Source organism: Thamnophis sirtalis, unplaced genomic scaffold (genome assembly GCF_051295495.1).
Source record: "Thamnophis sirtalis isolate CommonGarterSnake01/CBP01778 unplaced genomic scaffold, rThaSir2_p1.2 scaffold_7, whole genome shotgun sequence".
In the NCBI taxonomy this organism is placed as follows: Eukaryota; Metazoa; Chordata; class Lepidosauria; order Squamata; family Natricidae; genus Thamnophis; species Thamnophis sirtalis.
The window spans coordinates 7,692,718-7,715,116 of NW_028261387.1; the positions used below are offsets into that span (position 1 = coordinate 7,692,718).

General features: G+C 39.8%; 1 protein-coding gene across 2 annotated transcripts in view; it reads right to left on the minus strand.

The window, feature by feature from the left end:
- Positions 1-1,838: 1,838 nt before the first annotated feature.
- Positions 1,839-22,399, minus strand: part of CNN3 (calponin 3) — a 37,537-nt gene continuing 16,976 nt past the window's right edge. The window contains exons 2-8 of one of the 2 annotated variants that reach the window (XM_087719283.1): positions 12,090-12,211; positions 11,438-11,504; positions 10,337-10,474; positions 6,974-7,090; positions 5,810-5,956; positions 2,739-2,993; positions 1,839-2,477 (exon numbers count right to left, since the gene is read on the minus strand). In XM_087719283.1, the coding sequence (XP_087575409.1) occupies positions 2,460-2,477; positions 2,739-2,993; positions 5,810-5,956; positions 6,974-7,090; positions 10,337-10,474; positions 11,438-11,504; positions 12,090-12,211 (864 nt within the window). In that variant the 3' untranslated portion in view covers positions 1,839-2,459. Of the gene's footprint in view, positions 2,994-5,809; positions 5,957-6,973; positions 7,091-10,336; positions 10,475-11,437; positions 11,505-12,089; positions 12,212-22,399 lie in introns of both variants that reach the window. The other variant, XM_087719282.1, reaches the window with a different exon arrangement.

The window sequence follows — 22,399 nt, forward strand, 5'->3', positions numbered from 1 at the left end:
TCCTCATTTTACCCACCTCGGAAGGATGGAAGGCTGAGTCAACCCTGAGCCGGTGAGATTTGAACCGCTGACCTGCTGATCTAGCAGTAGCCTGCAGTGCTGCATTTAACCACTGCGCCACCTTGGCTCTAAGGGAAGGGAATCGTTATGTGCTGGAGGAAGATTCTAGACGCTGACCTGACCATCTCATTGCGCATGCGGAGGAAGGGAGTTTCCCGCCAAGGTTAACTGTCCAGCATTCCATCCTGGTGATGTTTTTTGAAGATATCTCCCACCTGACTGTTGGGTGAATTATAATTGGACTATGGACTGGGGTGCCAAGGGGAGGGGATCGAATTATACATGATATTCTTTGCTTTCGCGCCTAATTAACCAGATTCAGCTTAGCTTCGCTACTTTTCATTTGTAATTAGTAAAAGTACACTTAATTTCAAACAAATGGAGTTGAGTGGTTTCTTTCCTGATTATTAAATAAAGTCGCACCTGACAATATCTGATAAATAAAATATAAAGTCTGAAGGGGATTGATAGAATTTTCTTCAAATTCTGTATGAAAGATGGGTTTATAGATCTGTGTGAGTCGAATCTGATTTGATTTGGAGAAAAGATACTTATTTGCCCACAAAATACCTTCATGTCATTGGAAAAAACTGATTTGGAATGCCCAGGGTATCAAAATTGCCCTTGAATTAAAGTTTTGAAGTAGGTATTTGCATCCCCTTAGTACTTTGTGTAGAAATTCTGGGATGTTAGTTTCAAATTTTCAATATAACAGGCAAGCTAAAAAAAAATTACCAATAGAATCCAATAAAATGTGTCTTCTATTAAACCTGCAATTGACCCCATCGGAGAAATCCTTTGGTAGCAATAGAAAATGGCATTATAAAGTTTGATAGTGTGGCCCAGGGGAGGTTTCTGGCCAGCGTTACTCCCGGTTCGCTCGTGCGCCCGCTTCGCTGTGCACGCATGCTCAGTTCAATGAAAATTGTTCCATGCATGCGCAGAACTAAAAGAAAAGACAGTGTCGACCGGGGAACCAGTTTGGAGGCCTGCCCAGCCTGGGTCGCTGCCGGTTCTATGACGCAGATCGGCACACCACTACTGGTTTGGCCAAACCAGTAGGAACCCACCTCTGATGTGGCCTCTACATCCAATATTAGTAGAAAAACTATTTTTTTAAAGAAGTGATTGAACTAGCAATAGCAGTTAGACTTATATACCGCTTCATAGGGCTTTCAGCCCTCTCTAAGCGGTTTACAGAGTCAGCATATCGCCCCCACAGTCTGGGTCCTCATTTCACCCATCTCAGAAGGATGGAAGGCTGAGTCAACCTTGAGCCGGTGAGATTAGAACCGCTGAACTGCAAATAGCAGTCAGCTGAAGTGGCCTGCAGTACTGCACCCTAACTACTGCGCCACCTTGGGTACTATCTTCTAATAGGCAAAATTGACATCTTAATCAGCAGCAATATTAGTTAAATAGAATCCTATTTCAGTGTTGCGCTTCTAACAACGTAGAGTTTCTATTTTTCTAGTTTTCAGGTTGAGCATCTGTTACTGTAGGCCAGGGATGTCAAAATGGCGGCCCACAATCCGGATGCATCACATATGCAGGCCACGCCTACCCCAACTCTGTGAAGGAAAAAAAACATTGTGAAACGTCACGTGACGGCATCGTGATGCCGCGGGTTTGACGCCCATAATGTAGGCAGTTGCCTTTTACTACCTTTGTTATAATTTTACTTAATTTGATTTTGAAGTTGCTTGTCTCCATATGACTCCTTGATGACTTCTGTCACTAGAATTTGTCTTTTTTTTTAATAATACATGTTCTACGTCTTCAAGAAAACAACATTTATTTATAAAAAATACAACAAGATCAGTTGATGATGAGAAATGTGGCAATAAATACAATTCAAAGGAAAGGCAATTCTACATGGATATATTATGGCACAGGAAACAAAGTCAACGACCTTCAAAATGTAAAGATTTTTGTGGGCTCAGAACTTAATACTAGTTCCTTTCTAAAAAAAAAAAGAAAAGCTTTTCCTAGAATGTTGGTGAATTTAGACATTGTGATGAAACATACACAACCACAAATGCACATTTATTATTTCTATTATGACTTCAGGAGATAAGCAAGCAAGTACAAAACCAACATTTTTTTAACTATTAAACTAAAACCTTTATTTTGATGGTATGGGTCCAGAATTAAATTTATGAATAAAAAGCATTTAACAGTCTTCCACAGACTGGAGCTGCAAATAATGAAAAAAAAAAGTTTAAAGGAAAAGCTTGGTATAGTATGCAAAATGCCTATTTCAGGACAAGATTGTAAAAAAAAAATAATGCATAGTTCCTTATTATTAAAAGACTTGGCTGTAATACGAGAAGTTCCCTTTCACAGTATTCCTTTTTACTTCATATGCTGTTATTGGTTATGCTGCAGACCGCAAAATGTTACAGCATTAAAGGCAACTAGAGAAGAAAAACAGGGCAGAGAAAGGAAAAAGGAATGTTATGTAAGGCAGTATTTCCTTAAGTACATGAAGCATAATGTGTAAAGGATGGGTAACAATTCCACAAGGCTAGTTTCGTTTTTTCTTGAATAAAATAATAAACTAATACTGGGCTTTTGAGGCAAACCTAGTAATCAATGCCATGGTCACTGTATTGACCGTGGTAATCTCTTTGATATTCATCTTGGTACTCGCCGTGATAGTCATCTGGATATTCTACCTGATAATCGCTATCACTGATTTCTGATCCGTTAGTTCCTGTTCCTTGGCTTCCATTATGAATGACAGGTTCGGTTGGCGCAGCACAATATTTAGGATCATACACTTGCCGTCCAAGCCCATACACACTCATCCCCTTCTGTGAAGCCACTTTGTTGGTGCCCATCTGTAGTGAAATTGTAGTGTTGTCAATGGGCTGTAATGTGACCTTCTGGTCATAGATGTCTCGCCTTGTTCCAGGTGCAGGCATCCCTGCCTAAAAAACAAACAAACAGAATATTTCAGGGATTATAGCAGTGGTGGGTTTCAAAAATTGTTGGAACCTACTCTGTGGGTGTGGCCTCCTTTGTGGGAGTGGCTTGCCACCCATGTGACCGGACGGGAGTGGCTTGCTGCCCATGTGACCGGATGGGAGTGGCTTGCCACCCATGTGACCGGATGGGAGTGGCTTGCTGCCCGTGTGACCGGATGGGAGTGGCTTGCCGCCCATGTGACCGGATACGAAATTATGAATTAGTACTTAGGTCGGTCCAAGTAGCCAATTCCGAAATTAGTGGTTAGAAGCAATCGTAAAGCAAGATATGGAATTAAAACCAGAAATATTTTGTTGGCTATTTGAAAGGGAGTATAATATATATCTAATTTTACACATGTTAGCAGCTGCTGGAATTGTGTTTGCACAACGGTGGAAAAACAGAGATATGTAAATGAATAAATATTACAATGTGCAGGAATAAATAAATTGACAATTAAAATCAAGAGGGCTTTGAATACTTTTTCACGTGGGATTTGTTTTAGCAATTGCTAACTAATGGAAACAGAAATTAGAAATCCAAAAGTATGAAAGAAAATACCAATTATGTAAGGAAAGGTCCCTAAAATGTATAAGGAAATATTACTAGATCATTATTAATGCGTAGATAACTGTGGGACATTACACACCCACCAGTGGTGGTTTCAAAAAAATTTGGAACCTCTTCTATAGGTGTGGCCTGCTTTCCGGGTCCACTGGTGGAACCTCTTCTAACCGGTTCGGTAGATTTGACGAACCGGTTCTACCGAATAGGTGCAAACTGGTAGGAACCCACCTCTGGATTATAGTAACTACTAGCAATATAGTTAGTACTTAAGACTGTCCACTTAATGTTTATTTGAATTAATGATGACCCCAGAAAGGGAGCTTTACAGGCTTCTCTTAACAATCGCAAAATGTTGCACATCATCACTTTCCTGGTCCCATGATCACAATCCAAGTGCCTGGCAAACATGTTGGCACTTCTGATTGGTTGCCAAGCACCCTGTGATCATATTGATTGTCATTTGTAAACTTCTCTGGTTTCCCCAGAATGCCAATGTAAGTTGCTGCCACTTGCCAAGAAGATTTTCTCTTGTCTCTGGGGGCTGGCTGAAAACCTCCACGCCAAATCCAAGCAGCCACAGAGCTGAAATCCTACAGGATCTTTTCTTTCAGCCAACCCTCAGAGAGAAAAGCGAGCTGAAATCTTAAGCAAGATTTTTAGTCCTTGACTAGAGAGGCAGCATGTTAAAAGTAAGGAATGTGGGTGCTTCTGGATAGCAATAGCAGTTAGACTTATATACCGCTTCATAGGGCTTTCAGCCCTCTCTAAGCAGTTTACAGAGTCAGCATATTGCCCCCAACAATCTGGGTCCTCATTTTACCCACCTCGGAAGGATGGAAGGCTGAGTCAACCCTGAGCCAGTGAGATTTGAACCGCTGAACTGATGATCTAGCAGTAGCCTGCAGTGCTGCATTCAACCACTGCGCCACCTCGGATGAGGGAAGCCCAGCTGAGGATGTGCACAAATTTCTGCATTTGGGCTGAAAATCCTGCTTGATTGGTGGGAGGATTTTCAGATGCAGAGGGGAGATGCAAGGCGGTAAGGTAAGGCAGGTGAGATGCTTCTGGAGGGTGGAGAAGGCCTTGATCCAGTGCAGGTTGTACATGAATTGTTCCTGCTTGGGCTAAAAGTTCTGCTTAGGTTTCAGCAGGAGGTTTTTCAACTCCTGAGAGGAGAAATACAAGCGGCCTGTGACAGAAGTCTCCCACCTTCACAAGGCATAACACGTTACTTACCTGGGACTCCGCTTAACAATCTGCAAGATCACTTAATGACCAAAACAGGGAATGCTGAGATTGTGGTCAATGAGTGAAGCAATTATGTGACATCTTATTTTTAATGTGACTGAGATTTGGAGCCCCAGTTGTAAGTTGAGGACTATAGTGGTACCTCGGTACTCTACTGCTTCAAAACTCGCTGGATTTGGTATTCAACACATTTTTATGCGAAAATGTCCCAGTACTCATTGTTTGTTTGGTACTTGACACTCTATGATCGGAAGAGGTGGGATGGCTGCTGAGAACGGACACGAAGTTGGCCATGCCTAGAAGGTTATTGAAAAAGGAAGCAGCGGAACGAGGGCGAATAGGAAGTCAGCCATGCTGGAAAGGCCACTGACATAGGAAAAGGGACAGACTGGAAGTTCAAAGAGTCATGCAGTAAATCACATGGTTTGTTTGGTGCTCATTTTTAGTACCCATCGCACAGTGGTGGGTTTCAAAAAATTTGGAACTTCTTCTGTAGGTGTGGCCTGCTTTCCGGGTCCACTGGTGGAACCTCTTCTAACCTGTTCGGTAGATTTGACGAACCGGTTCTACCAAACTGGTGTGAACCGGTAGGAACCCACCTTTGTCATCACACCACCAGAAACCAATTAACAACAAGTACCAAGGTACCACTGTGTCTTTAAATAGTACAACTAGGATCCATGTGAAATACCACAAAACTAAAGTTCATTAAACAGTGCTGTTTAATAGCTCTACACAGAACATGGGGAAACTAATTTGTTAGGACTCTTGTTACTTAACAAGTCCTTAACAGAATAATGTAAAGAATACAAAGAAAAGCCTTCAGAATATCCTGCTTTTCCCCAAGATTTAACTGAAGGATAAAAAACGCAGTGAGACTAAACCAGAGTCAGTCCTTTCCAATAATTAGACTATTAAATAGAGAAGGCTTGGAAATCTAGATCAGAGAGTAGACATTCCTTACCTGACTGGCTCCTTTATTAGTCCCCATCTGAAGGCTAATTGTTGTCTGGTCAAATGGCTTGTCTGTTTGCATCTTTGGATCATAGAGATGTCTCCTAGTTCCATAAGCTGTCATTCCTGCCTGGCTGGCACATTTGTTAGTCCCCATCTACAATCAATCAGAGAATACAATTTAAAAGAAAACAAAATCCCCAAAAATGTTTGTTGTGAGAGGTACAGTGGTTGGTTGCAGGCGGTACGCCCTGGTACGGGCGTACTAGAGCCAGCCCGGAGCACCGGATACCGTTCTGGTACGGTGCTCCGGAGGTCCCACCTGCCCGCCCGATCTCCTTACATGTGTTTTATAGCTTCTGCGCTGCCACGCACACACATGGCACGTACAGCGCCTGCACAAAGCTCTGCAGAGCTGGAGCATCGTGGAGCGTCATGGAGATGCTAAGACGCATCTGTGTGCTGCGCTCATGTGCGCAGGCGCTGTGCATGTGTGCGTGCACACTGCACACATCCATGAGAACACCACCGGCCCATTCCAACCCCTAGTTCTCATGAAGATAGCGGGGATGGGGGACTTGCAAGATTCTATTACTGTAATTTTATAGTAATAGTAACATTAACATCCATAACTTTGGATTCCTAATCTCATCTAGAAGGGCTAGTAACAAATAAAATAGCCTAGGCTGGAATAAATCGCTGTGGCTTCTACCTTCTGAGCTGAAGAATCTACCTGGAGCACCTTTTTTTAAAAAAAGTTGCCTTATTGCCAAGTATGGTCTAAAAGTAGCTCATGATGGAACTATTGGGAAACTGTTCCGTGATAATATCAATCTCATTACTTTTTGGGGGCTACGTTATAAATCATAGGCCATTACATAGCAATAGCAATAGCAATAGCAGTAGACTTATATACCGCTTCATAGGCCTTTCAGGCCTCTCTAAGCGGTTTACAGAGAGTCAGCATATTGCCCCCAACAATCTGGGTCCTCATTTTACCCACCTCGGAAGGATGGAAGGCTGAGTCAACCCTGAGCCGGTGAGATTTGAACCGCTGACCTGCTGATCTAGCAGTAGCCTGCAGTGCTGCATTTAACCACTGCGCCACCTTGGCTCTTGCATGCCAAAAGCTTTCTCTGCATATTAATTTAGTACCTTTATCCTTGTTGCTTACCTGCAAACCGATCACACTTTGTCCAGCCTTGAGTTTTCCGGCATCAAAACTTCTGGCTTGTTTTTCTGCATATTTAACGCCAATATCAATTGTAGTGTGGAATCCCTTGGTTTTTGCCTAGATGCAAGTTAAAATTACACTTAGTACTTCTTGTACCAATAAGAGAGAATATTTGTAGTTGAAGTGAGGCATCTTTCCTAGAAAACTTTTTTATTTTCCATTTTCATAGCATATAATCACATGTATACTATTACATAGTCAATATCATGTTGTATTATTAAGTAATTACATCAATTCATCTTACCATCAACTACCAAAGGGGGAAAAAAAACAGTTATTGGCTCTTCTGCTCTCCATACACCATATTTATACCTTATCCGATACTTTCTTCCCCCTCTCTCCTCCCCCTTTCTACCTCCTTTCTTCCCTCCCTCATTTTGTACTCTACTTCCCCTTCCTTTCGCCTTCTCCTCTCTCCCCTTACCACTCCTCCTTATACACCTCATATACCCCCCTCACCCTCTCTCCTGTCCCTCTCTTCCTATCTTTCTTCTCTCCTCTACTTCCGACTCTTCTATATCCTGTCTGCCCTCCCTCATTTTCTACTCTACTTCCCCTTCCTTTCTCCTTCTCCTCTCTCCCCTTACCACTCCTCCTTATACACCTCATCTTCCCCCCTCACCCTCTCTCCTATCCCTCTCTTTCTATCTTTCTTCTCTCCTCTACTTCTGACTCTTCTATATCCTGTCTTCCCTCCATCATTTTCTACTCTACTTCCCCTTCCTTTCTCCTTCTCCTCTCTCCCCTTACCACTCCTCCTTATAAACCTCATCTTCCCCCTTCACCCTCTCTCCTATCCCTCTCTTCCTATCTTTCTTCTCTCCTCTGCTTCCCACTCTTCCTCTAATTCACTTGGTGTATTTCAGCTTCTGAGCAAACTCCCTTTTGCGTTGATGGTATTTATAATTCCATTTCAATATACATAGAAAATGAGGCATCTTTAGTACTCTGAGCTTGTTTAATTGCGTACGTTTCATTACTCAAACTAGTCAAAATCATCAGTGCTACGGTAGTAAGGAGTGGGACTTGCTCTCAGATTATATTGTCCAATACCCGAAACAAAGGTATTGTTTACTTCTTGATTGTTGGTCTAATGTTAATGTTGATTAACTTCAGGCCAACAATCATGTAGTAAACAATATCCAAATCAAGGAACTTCCAAATATGCTAACAGTAAAGAGCTCAACCCAAGAACCTCCAAGGCCTCTCCCACCAACACTGACAGGACAAGCCACTAGAACATAAACTGAGAGCAAAACCCATGCCATACTAGCACTGATGATGTTTATGTTTAATAAATTTACAGGCCGCCCAATCCCGGAGGACTCCGGGCTGCTTACAACAATACAATTAAAATAGAAGTTAAAAAACACAAAAAAAACATAGTTAAAAAGACCACAACATACACCCAGTCTGATCGGGGCTGGAACTCAAACATGAGTTCAACAGCCCGGGGCCTGCCGGAATAGCCAGGTCTTAAGAGCCTTATGGAAGGCCATGAGAGTGGGTAGGGTCAAAAAGCTAAACCATGTACGGGCTCTGGGAAGTCGGGGGGGGGGGAGGGAGGTGGGGTCTTGGGGGGGAGGGGGGAGGGGGAAAATATAATACGTGTCAGATTCTAAAGTAACATGATTGCACTTGTATACTGTGGCTCTTTAATTCTAGTGTAAAAATAGGACAAGCTGAATATATTGATAGACAGTAGAAATACACCGAAGGGAGGAGTAGAGGGAAAGAAGAAAGAGGGGCAGAGAGGGTGGGAGAGAGGATTGGCGGGAGGGTGAGAAGGAAGGGAGGGATTGTATTGGGAGAGAGGAGTGATAGAGGGGGAGGGGAAGTAGGAGTAGAGGGGAATGTTGGAAGGAAGAACGAAAGTTGGAGGGGGGGGTGAAAGAAAGGGTGTATGGTGGGTCAAAGTGGTATATAGGATTTGTATTTTGGAGGGTATTGTCAACAAGAGGGAGGGCTGTGTTTATTGTTTAATGTTATATGGCCCCGGTTATGCACAGTATATATGTGACTGCACGAAATGAAATGGAAATAAAACATATTTACACAGAGAGAGTGGGTAGGGTCCAGATCTCTGGGGGCAGTTTATTCCAGAGGGTTGTTATCTAGTTTGGGTAATGGAATGTCTGCAAGAAAATAACCAAGCTCAGAGAGCATCAGGGATCCCCTTAGTATTTCTTTTTTTTTCCAATCTATTTTTTTATTTTTAAACATTAAAAAAAAACAATATTAAAAAAAATGATCTCATCCATTACATACAGCATGTCGTTTGGTTACAAGTGTTTTTGCATCCATATTCTCAAATACATTTACAATCAGATTTTTAATCTAGTATAACTAAATACCTCACTTTCATTGTACAATGTATATTCAATTGCAATTTATATTTTTTTTCAATTACATTCTTGATTGTCTCTTTAATAATAATATACCTTTATATAATCACAGATCCCAATATGAAAGAGATTTACCAACCATTTATATTTGTATATCACTGTTTTCAATTATGCATAATCCCACCAATCAACTATCGAGTATGCTTATGTTCATTATTGTCCTTGTACATCATACGTTCAAACAAAGATGTTATTCCTTAATTTTTCAACAAGGTATTCTAAATAGTCACTTCACATATATACCAATTTTTAATTACTTCCTTATTAAAATTATTTATCAACAAGATATCTTTGTAATATATTCTTAGGGTTATACATTATATCACCAATCCTCTATCAAGTATACATAAATTCATTGTTATCCATTTTAAAAGAAAAAGTTCTTCATTGTATCATTGTTACTCTATTTCACAGCAAGATCCCCTTAGTATTTCTTGCCCTTTTCTCTAATCACTTATTGTTAAGATACAACTATCCAATATAGTGGTGATGAATAATGGCATAAATGAAGGCATCGTGAAAATGTACCCCACACCTCCTAGTCACACAACAGTAAATAAGTAAAGCATGGCATTTGTATGATTGTCAGCCTCTGTGAAAGAATTAAGGTTTGCAATGTTTATTCAAAATCAATGATCAGATCTTTGATTTGACATTTTGACCCATTGCTTTCTTGACGTTACATTGTAAGGTAATGATTTTTGGGCAGGCAAATTAATGGGATTCATTAATTTAATTCTTAAGGCAGCCATAATGCAAACTCAAACCCATGAAATTCATGGGCATGCCTGTTTTATCATTTCTTTAGGTAACAAATGATGTGAACCAATGTTATAAGGTTTGTTATTTATTAAGGATGATAAATTGTGCGTTGGACTCCATGGATCAATGTACTTACCAAGCCTGCAAGGGCCACCAATGATGTTTGAACTTGGGTCATATTTCCATTCTCAAAGAGATCATTTGCTTCAAAAATATCATGTGGTTTCATGCCATATTGTTGTATAGCCTTGATAAAATTTCCAATGTTCTCCAGCTAAAAACAAATGCAGGAAGTCACACTTTTACGACTTGTTACAGTTTGTTTACTTAAAAGTGGAGCTATACATTACTTGGAACCTGTAATTGTGGAGGGCTATTGTTTGAGAAAATAAATCAGGTGGAATTCACATCGATGGGGAGGAATGCTACCTTGCCAGCAACCTCCTTCAATTCACTGTTCTGGCTCTTTTTAATGAGAGTTATGATTTAGGTGCATATATTTGTAAATAAGATGTTTTTAATTGAGGAAAATAGTACTTAAATGACGCTTGCATATGGAGCAGAACAGAAAACAGGAAGAGAATATTTCAGTGACTAACATGGCATCAGAACAGTGTGATTTTATTTTATTCAACTTCGATCTTGAAGTGCCCAGCTATATGATCCCATAATATTTATACTATTGTTGCAAAAAATAATTTTGCTTCAGCATCTGTTGCATTTGAATGTTTGCTTTGTTGGATGTGGGTATTCATCCATTTAATTTTTCCTGATACATATAATGTGAACAATCATTTCCTTTAATACAATGGGATAAGAAATAAGAAGGTGCAGTTATTGATTTTCATTCTTGTATTACTAAAGGACTCTGCCATTTGGAAAGTCAGTGCATGGTATCAGATTCCTTCAGCTATAAAAATTTAGAGAAAAACTGCCAAGAGATAGAAATTTCTCCAATCCCAAGAAAGCTTTTAACAAAACTTCTGCTTCTCTGATTTCTCTTAAGAACTATCCTCCTCCTTTCTTTTCCATTTGCAGGAAATATATGTACAGGGATGATACCTTCTAAAATTAGTAATCCTGTCGCACAAACATTGGTGTTTTACAGAAGTTAATACTGTAAACCATTTGTGGTTCCTGAAAAACAAGCCTCTTTTTGAAAACCGCTGGCCATTAATGTTTATTCACTGCAATTCTCCTTAAAGAAAAGACAAATAAAAAATAAACCATAGCTTACCTGGTGCCAGTTTAACTTGGACTGGTTTATTTTCTTTATTGATCCTGGGTGGAGTTTGTTGATAAGCCTGCAAAAGTGATGAAGCAAAGGGCGTTTTTCTATTTTCAAAGCCATAATCTATTTTATTAATCCCGCTATCAAAGGGGTTTTATGTTTCCTTCATATAAGAAAATGATCACGCTGCATAAGTTTCATATTTTCCATGGACTAAGCTAACTTATAATTTTGTTCAACCATTACACTGCATTTTCCTGTATGCAAAATATAAGAAGTTTCTTGAAGTTCCAGTTTTTAAAAACCTGACATGAAAATTATAGGGTATTTCAGTAACAGGCAAGCTTATGTCATAGAGAACAAAAAATGCACAAAATGTTGATAATGTTGATTCAGCTGAAGAGAAGGTTATAAAGGAGAACTATATTTTGTTGTTTCTACAGAGTTATTTTGGTAGGTTCAGTTCTTCAAACCTGCACTTTCAACAATTATGTAATATACACATTTCTAGAAGGCATGTATATAGCCTTTCTAAGACAGAGGCATGTGTACGTAACGTTTTAAAAATGGAAACTATAAATTTTGATCTACGCCCAACAGCTGGTGTTTTAGCCTTAAACAGATCTACATGAAGGAGAATTTTAAAAGCATTGCTTACTCGCATAGTATAATGCCATCCTTTAAGCCCAGCTGGAAATTTGGGCCAATGCTCATGCCAGTAACTTCTTCAATCCAGTTGCGGAGATCTTCTTCTACCTGTGGATCATATTTCAAAGCAATCTACAAAACAGAAGGGGAAAAAAAAAGAATTAATGTCTCTTTTCTAAATTTAATTCTTTTCCCATTTGCTTAAGCAATTATATTTGAGATGCTCCCCTTTGTGGATAGATGTTATTTTAAGCATTAATTTTATTAATCTGTATAAAAATAAATGTGTAATTATCTCTAAAGTTTATTTTTTTTTACTAAATTATGAATTAAACTAATGGATATTTTAGAATTTATGTGATTTTCTTCTAAGAGTTTAAAACACATCATTCTTCCTTGTACTTCATTCTTAATCAGGCTTTCTAGACTGTATGGCAATGAACCAGTCTGCATTATGATGATGTAAACTCTTCTGAATATACCCAGAGGAACCTATCGCAAGCAAGCATGACTAACAAACATATATGGCTTTGCCTGTGGGGTATTTAGCTTAATATGCAAAACCAGAGGCTCTGATCCATTCCTCTTACCAAGGCAAAAGCATCTGTCTGATTCTCAAGAGGTTGTAGGAGTACCATCCTCAAATAAAATGAAATAAAAACCACTATCAAATGAAATCCATATATGTTCTTACTATGGCTTTGAAGAGTTGATGGTGTGCATAAATCAGAAGTTGCTATTTGGATAAGAAATTCCACCCTTCAGCTGAATTAAATTAATGACAAATATCTGCCATTCTGCTGCTACGTAAGACTCTTAGCCTAACTTCAAAAACCTCTGTTTTTCTACATAGAAACAATGGAAAGAGAGTCACGTATTGAGACTGGAGCAATAGACTCAACCAAGGTCATCCATTCCTGCGGAAAATACTCAAAGCCGATTGGCTGAGCCATCTGACTGCTCCCTATAAAAGGACTGGCTCTCAGACAGGTCAGCGCTAGATCTGTAACATAGTTTGCTGAATAAAGGGCTGTTGTCATTGAAGCCTGAGTCCTGTCTCATATGTTCACCCTATCTAACAGAGAGAAAACAACAGATGATTAAAAAGCATTCAGGCATTAAGATGGGTGTGTGTTGTGGCCCAGCAGGAGCCGTTGGAGCTGCCACCAGACCCCGACAGCGAGGAGCCCTATGAGTCGGCTTTGGAGGATGTGGAGGACCCTGGATAGGGTTCCGACTCCGAGCAGGGCGCAGAGAGGCTGGTTGGCCACCAGGAGGCGCCTGAGCCTTGGACCAGTGGGGAGGAGACAAGGGAGTGTGATCCGGATGTCAGCAGTGGGGAGGAGCCAAGGGAGTTGTTCCTAAATGCCCGGCACCGGAGAGCTAAAAGGCGTAAGGAACAGTTACGCAGTTACAGGAGGTAATTACACTCAGCTGGTGGTCATTAGGCTCCTCTCAAGACTATAAAAGGACTGCTTGTGCACACGCCCCTTTTGCAGAAGTCAACGCATTAACTAAAATTGGAGAACAGTATTGTGAGCTTGGCAGGCTGGATAAGCCAAGGCTTATATGTGCTGCCAAGGACCTGTCTGTCTATTAATAAATTCCGTAAAGTATCTTTGGCTTGGAGTGCTTTGGTGTGGAATGAGGGAGGTCAGAACAGGTATGTATCAAAAACAGAGTGGAAATGTATGATCCCTTTCCAATGACTATCAAGGCAGTGCTCGGAAGGGAAAAAGTAATCACCCACAATTCTAGAATATAGATTTTAGAACCGTGATGGTAAACCTATGGGACGTGTACCACAGGTGGCGCGCAGAGCCTTTTTTTAAGCATGTGAGGTGTTGCCCTGTCAGCTCCAGCATGGATGCACGCGCTGGCCCACTGATTTCTACCTTCATTTTCGGCTATTTTTCACCCTTCCCTGAAGTCTCCGGAGGGCAAAAAACGGCCCAAAATGGAACCTGGAAATCCATTCCCGAATTTCTGGTTTGTGAATTGGGCTGTTTTTCACCCTTCAGAGGCTTATGCATGCACGGGGGGCGGGCGCATAGAATTATGGGTGTGGGAACACATGCGCACGACGCCCCCTGCTTTTGGCACACGATAGCAAAAAGGTTAGCGATTACTGCTCTAGAATCAATGTTTATCTGAGTCCAACCACATTTGAGAGCAATACAGTGTTATTGTTTTTAGAAAAAAATTATCCCTTTCAACACTTTCAGTGATGAGGAAACGAAGCAGAGGCTAAATAATATTACAGAACTTTGACCTAAACATCTGCTTTATATTGATTGAAAATGGACAAAAGATGGTTATTGGCTAAGAATTTAAGTAGCACTGTAATAATGATTTGCCTTCCTAGCTACCAGGATCATTACAATACGCTAAGGAAAGGCACCGTAGCAGGCAGCAAGAAATTTTAAAAAAAAAAACAGAAGGAAAGCAATTAAATCACATCCTGCTGTACAAAACTAGGCGCAGAACACAGCAGGTTTTCAATAAGTAAAACAAACAAACTGCTGCACAATGGATTCAGCAAGATAAAAGGAATGGTCACAAAATATAACAGACCTTTCGAAGGACTTTCTATTTCTGGCAATAATGTAGACCACCATTTTGAAAAGTGAAAAAATATATATATATACCTGCCAAATGCAAGAAAAATGTCACTGCAAACCACAGTGAGAATCAAATACTATTCCAAACATCACAACTGAATATGACTGTTACAGGGGTGGGGTTCAGGTGGTTTGCGGCGGTCCCCGCAAACTGGTTGGTCGGCGAACCCGGAAGTAAGTAACTTCCGGGAACGCCGAAAGATCCACCCGCCCACCCGCGTTTCTTACCCGGTTTTGATGAGTTCTGTGCTTCCACGCATGCGCAGAATGCATACAGCGCCTGCGCGATCGTCCAGGAGCAGCTGGAGCATCCCACAGGCGCTAGTACGCATGGGTGCACTGCGTGCGTGCACGAGGACGCCGCTGGCCCCGTTCCAACCGAACCGGTTGGAACGGGGCGAGAAACCCACCCCTGGACTGTTAGGAAGTTGTGATGGCTTAAGATTGGTATTTTTTTTTCCTACAGCTGGTGAAAAGTTGGATTAAGCAAATCAGAAGATCCTGTAATGGGTTCACAGATAGGATGGTTGCTTTTAATTAATAAGAATCGGGCAGAGCGAATCTATCCCACTGGGGAAAAAAAACCTTTCAATTTAATTAAGATTTTTGCTATCCCGCCTTGAAATTATCATAAATTAAAATGCACGTCCTTAATTTAATGCACAACTGAGGTTCGTGCATAATAGCCATCAACACCTTTTGCTCTTGGCAATTCTGCCAACTGAGATGCTTTCTCCCCGGCAAACTAAAAAGTTTGAATTTAGATTTATGGCCACTGTCTAAGCAAAAAATAATAATAATTCAATTAAAATGTTAAGTAATCAAAGAGCTGTCATACTTGAGCTTCTTGATAACAAAATCTCTTCCTCAGTGAACTGCACAGACAAAATGGATTTTCACTGGAGCCAAGAAGAAAGCTTTTACTTCTCCACTACTCAAGATTTCTGTGGGAGTAAATTACAGCCACGCCATTATACTCAAAACATTTCATTATAAATGTACCCTCCTATATTTTGCATAGAACAAGCCGGCCAGTTGTTCATATTTAAGTTCCACAAGTAATTCTGTTCGTATTTATTGCATTCTCTACAGTTGATCGTGAACTCACTTTGTCTTTTAAAGGGAATCATTACCAGCCTTTTCTCTATATGCACAGATATGGGACAAAAACAGTGAATACCGAAAGGGTGAATATAGAAACTAAAAAGCCGCATTCATAGTCAATGAATCTCTGTTTCTGTCTTGAGGGTAATACAGAATCTTACTGTATTACTGTATTATTACTGTAATTCTTTTATAAATCGATTTCTTAAAAATAAAATACTTTGAGCTCATTTTTTATCAGCTTGGAATCTTTTTAATAAAGTTTTTTTTAAAATAAAGTTTTTTTTAATAAACAGAGCTAAAAGAGAATGTCAACACAAGAGGCATTCTGAAGGAGATTAATTCTACACTGAAGACCACAAAGAGCAATATTTTCATCCGGTTAGTAGTAAAGCAAACCCAATAATCAATTCTATCCCTATTTATTTACTTAACGTATTTTTCGGAGTATAAGACGCACATTTTTTCCTCTAAAAAGAGGCTGAAAATCTGGGTGCGTCTTATACATCGAATACAGCATTTTTTTTTGCCTCCTGAAGCCCCCTGCCCCTTCGCCAAAATGGCCATGCATACACTTATGGGGGCTTTCAGAGAGCTCCTGGGGGCTGGGGAGGGCAGAAATGAGCAAAAAATGGGGCATTTCCCTCCCCCCGCCCCCAGCAGCACTCTATAAGCCTCTATAAGACTAAGCATGCTTTTTTTTGTCAAAAAACTGGCCCGTTTTTGCGAAAAACGCGGCATTTTTTGCTCCCTTTGGCCCCCCACCCTCCTAGAAGCACTCGGCAACCCCCCCCCAAGGCTATTCATGCCTTTTAAAATAAAAAACAGGGCCGTTTTCACAAAAAATGGGCCATTTTTGGGTGGTTTGCAGAGGGCAAAAACTTTTTTTTTCCTTTTGGAAAGCTCTTTTTCTGATTGAAGATAATTACATTGATCAAGTGCTGTGCCAGCAGAAACCTACCTATCTACTGTATTTCTCTCTATTTCTCTCTCTATCCATCTACCTACCTACACACACACTCTACCTACCTACTGTATTTCTTTCTTTCTCTCTCTCTCTCTCTCTCTCTCTCTCTCTCTCTCTCTCTCTCTCTCCCTTTATCTACCTACCTACCTAACTACGCTCTCTCCCCCTACCTATCTACTGCATTTTTCTCTCTCTCTATTTCTCTCTATCCCTCTACCTACCAAACTACCTACTCTCTTTCTCTCTCTACCTACATATGTACTGTATTTCTCTCTATCTCTTTCTATTTCTCTCTCTATCCGTCTACCTACCAACCTAACTACACACACTCTCTCTCCCTCCCTACCTACTGTATTTCTCTATCTCTATTTTTCTCTCTCTCTCTGAATCCCTTTATCTACCTACCTATCTAACTACTCTCTCTCTCTCTCTCCCTACCTACCTACTGTATTTCTCTCTCTCTATCCCTCTATCTACCCACCTACTTTTTTAAAAATTTGCCTCTTCAAAACCTTGGTGCGTCTTATACCCCAGTGCGTCTTATACTCCGAAAAATACAGTACATATTCCCCTACCTATTGGGGAAATAATTCTTTTCAATATTCATGTTGCTAGTTTGGTATGCATATGAATTTCAATATTTTCATTATGGAACAAAATGCTTATTAGATGAGATGCGTTTTATCACCAGTGTTCCAGCAACAGCAGCAACAATAACAGCAATAACAGTAGCTTAGTAAACCTGTATGCCATCTGACTCTCAATGTCTTTAGGTGGCTCATAACTATCCAATTACAATAAAATGAATTAAACATAAAAAACAAAGAGAACAATGCTGAGTTAAACATATGGAAATACTATCAAAAGCTGCAAATATGACTTAGCCGAGATGGCTAAAATATCGGCATATCTTAAAGATCACTCAAGTGAGAGATAAACAAGACTGGAAAAAATGGATTGACTATATACAAAATAAATACGGGACCAAGAAATTCCAGTTAGCCTATGCTTACGATCAGAAATGATTTAAATTGTTTAAAGTTAGTTCAGCAAGAAGAAGCTAAGGTCAATGTAGAATGTCATTAATTTCTTTATTTCTTTTTTCTCAATAGATTTTAGACTGTGTTTGTTAAAAATCCATACCATGTACGGGTTCTGGGAAGTCGGGGGGGGGGAAGAGGAGGGGGGTTGGGGGGGAGGGGGGAGGGAGGGAGGGGTATACATTAGGCTAGACAAGAATTTGGTGGTAAACTAGAACTATTTTGACACACAAAAAATTGTATTTCGATGTCTTACTGATTGAGGAATGATGAAATGTTTGTTTTAAAAGAAATAAAACTTTTGAACTGAAAAAAAAAAGCTGCAAATATGTATTTTAATTTTATATACGATTTCTTTGTTTTCTACAATATTGCTGAAATGTTTTTAAAGGATTTTAAAACATCCTTTATATAGTATATACATAGTAATTCCAATATCAGACATTCTCCATGTATACATTAGAGGCTTAGGAGCCTCAAATAATTGTTTGGGCGTAAGATGTGTTTTTTTATCATTATTAAACTGCTGCTTTGTCTCTGAAATTACAACATAACATCCAAATCATCCATTCCCATTATGCTCATCATGCCTTTGGATACATCTTTGCTGTTTTGACATGTTGTTATGTCATGACAACATATATTCTAAATTTCTCAATACTTGTCCCACCTAACTCAATTTTTTTTCCAAATATATTATTTGTCATAACCAATATACGGATGGTTATATACATGCACAAGATCTTTAAAAAAATAATAATTATACTGGAATATAAGTATATTCCCAGATATACAGAATGGATGCAATCATGGTACGTTATCAAGAAGCTTAATCTGCAAATAAGAAATATAGTATGGGATTACGTCAAGAGGATGACATATTTATTCATGATTCAACATAAGATGGAAAACGAGGGGAAAGTTCCATCAATAAATTAGTGAATGTCTCTCCCAAATGACATGCCATATTTCTATGGGAGGGAGGGAGCAAAACCTGAAATTCTATTTTTCATTGCTTTCAAATCTTATGATTGCCACAACACATATAAAGTATTTCAAAGCATGTTGTTTATGTACAGTGGTGGGATTCAGCCAGTTCGCACCTATTCAGGAGAACCGGTTGGTAATTTTCTAAGCAGTTCGGAGAACCGGTTGTTGGAGGAAATCTCATTTTGGTTTTTTCCACTTTACAGGGCTAATCGTGTAAGGAAGGCAGGAAGGAGACATTCTGGTGTTGTTTCTAGCCTAATCTTTATTGACCTGCTTACAGAAACTGACTCTCCAGTTAACCCTTATTACCATTGTAACAACTAAGGCGAAGCGCCCATCGACCTGAGTGACATTGACTTGGCCACGCCCACATGATCACATGACCACCGAGCCCCGCCTACCCAGCTGGTCATTAGGGCAGAGAACTGGTTGGTAAATTATTTGAATCCCACCACTGTATATGTATAGCGAATATATTGAGAAGAAGGGAAGTGGAATGAAAACGATCTCCCTGATTCCTATTGTATCCTGTGAAAGTCTGAAAAAGGCTCTATTTGGATATTGTTGTACATATGCAACAAGAGAAGGTGCAATTTTGGTGGCCAAAGATCAAATTTAAAATTGAGGGGGGTAGGAGTACACCCTCTATATGGGCATAGCTTCAGGGAACATTAGAGGGGAGGGGAGATTCCTTTTGCAACAGACACTATATGTCTCCAATAAGTTTCTTCTCAACATGGCGGAAAATTTCACTCCTGGTTTTCCACATAATTAAAGTGTGATTTGAGGTTGAAAGAAAAAAGTACATAGGACCACAGGCTGCTCACTCCAATTTCACACAATTGGCAAACAGAACAAGCAAGATATACCATGCTGTAGACATAGTCCTATTTCTCTCTACTCTCAGGGGTCACCTCTGTGAAGGTTTGAGTAGAGGTAACAAGTATAAAGTATTTCTCAGACAACTGAGAATATTTGCAATGTCTGAAAGTACTAGATCAACAAATTCTAAGCTTATTTTGTCTTCAGTGCTAACAAACTAGATTAGATTAGGAAAAATTAACAAACATGTTTCTTTTAAGAGTCTTCAAGAGTTATGCAGGGACTGCTATTCAATTACGTTTCACACAAAATTAGAACAGACTATCTGTTTGCAGAATTATATTTAATTGAAACCATACTCGTTTCTAATCAGCTCAGACTTAGTGACTGTCATTCTGTAATGGATCCAAATTTCAAATCAGTGGTGTTTAAATGCCTATCAAAAAGTAGTACACGTATACTAAGCAGGGACAATGATAGAAAATTTTTGATAACTTCAACAGTGTGGAGATATTATTTAAGGTGAAGCCCTTGTAAATGTAATTATTGTGACATGATTGTATTGTTATAAAAGACAAGCAAAATAAATCTGCATGAGGTCCTTGGTGCTTTCTCAATTTGTTTTTTTCTTGCAGACTTTTCATTGCTCAACTAGGTAACATCATCAGTGCTAGAAGAATGGGGTTTGCTCTCTGTCACAGGGCAAACTGCATTCCCTTCTAGCACTGATGATGATACCTGGTGGGTAATGAAATATCTGCAAGAAAACAACCAAGCTCAGAGAGCACCAAGGAGCATTCAACTTAATTCAGAGCTACAAATATTCTCTTCTATTGAAATCCACAAAATTCTACTTTATTATTGGCAACGTCACAGATGAGATCCAACTGTCCTGCTGTAGTCAGCATATTTTGTTAATCTTCTCATTACAAAAATTACCGTATTTTTCGGAGTATAAGATGCACCAAGGTTTTGAAGAGGCAAATTTTAAAAAAAAGTAGGTAGGTAGATAGAGGGATAGAGAGGGAGAAATACAGTAGGTAGGTAGGGAGAGAAAGAGAGTAGTTAGGTAGGTAGGTAGATAAAGGGAGAGAGGGAGAGAAATATAAAGAGAGAAATACAGTAGATAGGTAGGTAGGAAGAGAGAGAGTAGGTAGGTTGGTAGGCAGGGGGATAGAGAGAGAGAAATAGAGAAAGAAAATACAGTAGATAGGTATGGAGAGAGAGTAGTTAGGTAGGTAGGTAGGTAGGTAGGTAGGTAGGTAGGTAGGTAGATAGATAAGGGGATAGAAGAGAGAGAGAGAGAGAGAGAGATACAGTAGGTAGGGAGGGGGGAGAGAGTGTGTAGGTAGAGGGATAGAGAAATACGGTAGATAGGTAGGAAGAGAAAGTGTGTGTAGGTAGGTAGACGGATAGAGAGAGAGAAATATAAAGAGAGAGAAATACAGTAGATAGGTAGGGGGAGAGAGAGTGTGTAGGTAGGTAGATAGAGGGATAGAGATACAAATACAGTAGATAGGGGGGGGAGAGAGAGTAGGTAGGTTGGTAGGTAGAGGGATAGAGAGATGTTAATCGAAACTGTTCTGTCTGAGGTTCAATCCAGCCACAAAATCTAATAAGGAGTATATAAAGCAGCGCAAATCTCCAGGGCTAGTGTAGTCAGCAACGCAACACAACACGACTCAAATGTAAAAGAAAAATAGACCTGCCTCCTTCCTTTTTTAAAAGTGCCTAAGAAAAAATAAAACTACTTTTTATTAGTTTCTTGAAGTTTCCAGGCTTAGCCTGGACTCTGCTTTCTCTCTAGACAAATGCTTCTATATCTAAATATCAATCACAGTCTGAAATTATTGAAGGAAAAACCACTTTCTATATTGTATTATAAGATATACTATACTATATTATAAGAGCCGAGATGGCGCAGTGGTTAGGGTGCAGTACTGCAGGCCACTTCAGCTGACTGTTATCTGCAGTTCAGCGGTTCTAATCTCACCGGCTCAAAGGTTGACTCAGCCTTCCATCCTTCCGAGGTGGGTGAAATGAGGACCCAGACTGTGGGGGCGATATGCTGACTCTGTAAACCGCTTAGAAAGGGCTGAAAGCCCTATGAAGCGGTATATAAGTCTAACTGCTATTGCTATTATATTTCAGAATACGGAACTATGATATTTCAGACTTTCCCCTTTATTTTTTCCTCATACAATTTGGGGTCAATTGTCCTCAAAGGACAACTGGAAAGACATCCAAAAGAGCTAAGGCCAAAACAATCCTGCCAAAAACATATGAGCTAGTTGCCATGTAACTGGTAACAGAATGACCACTTCTCTCAATTTGTGTGTGAAAAAGGAACATAATGTGAACCATGATCTTCTCTTGTAAAAGTGTCAAGCATCTGGATGGAATCACTCTGTGTGTATGTGTGTGCCAACCAAATATGGAAAGCATTTGAGGTGAGATCTCTATATCTCAAATCTCATCTCTAACACTGCATTCCAGAATAATCATAGAAACCGTCTTACAGTCTTTGTCATATCTAGATTGTATTTGCACATATGAAAACCAGCTCATCCTTATTCCTTCCTGTTCCATCTCTTGCATAGATTTAAGCTCACCCTTTGCATTCAGTATTTCACCATATCTACTGTATATACTCGAGTATAAGCCTAGTTTTTCAGCCCACTTTTTGGGCTGAAAAAAGCCGCCTCGGCTTATACTCGAGTCAGTGAAAAATTTGCCCGAAATGGAGGAGAAAAAGGGGCGGGGCCATGCCGCTGGG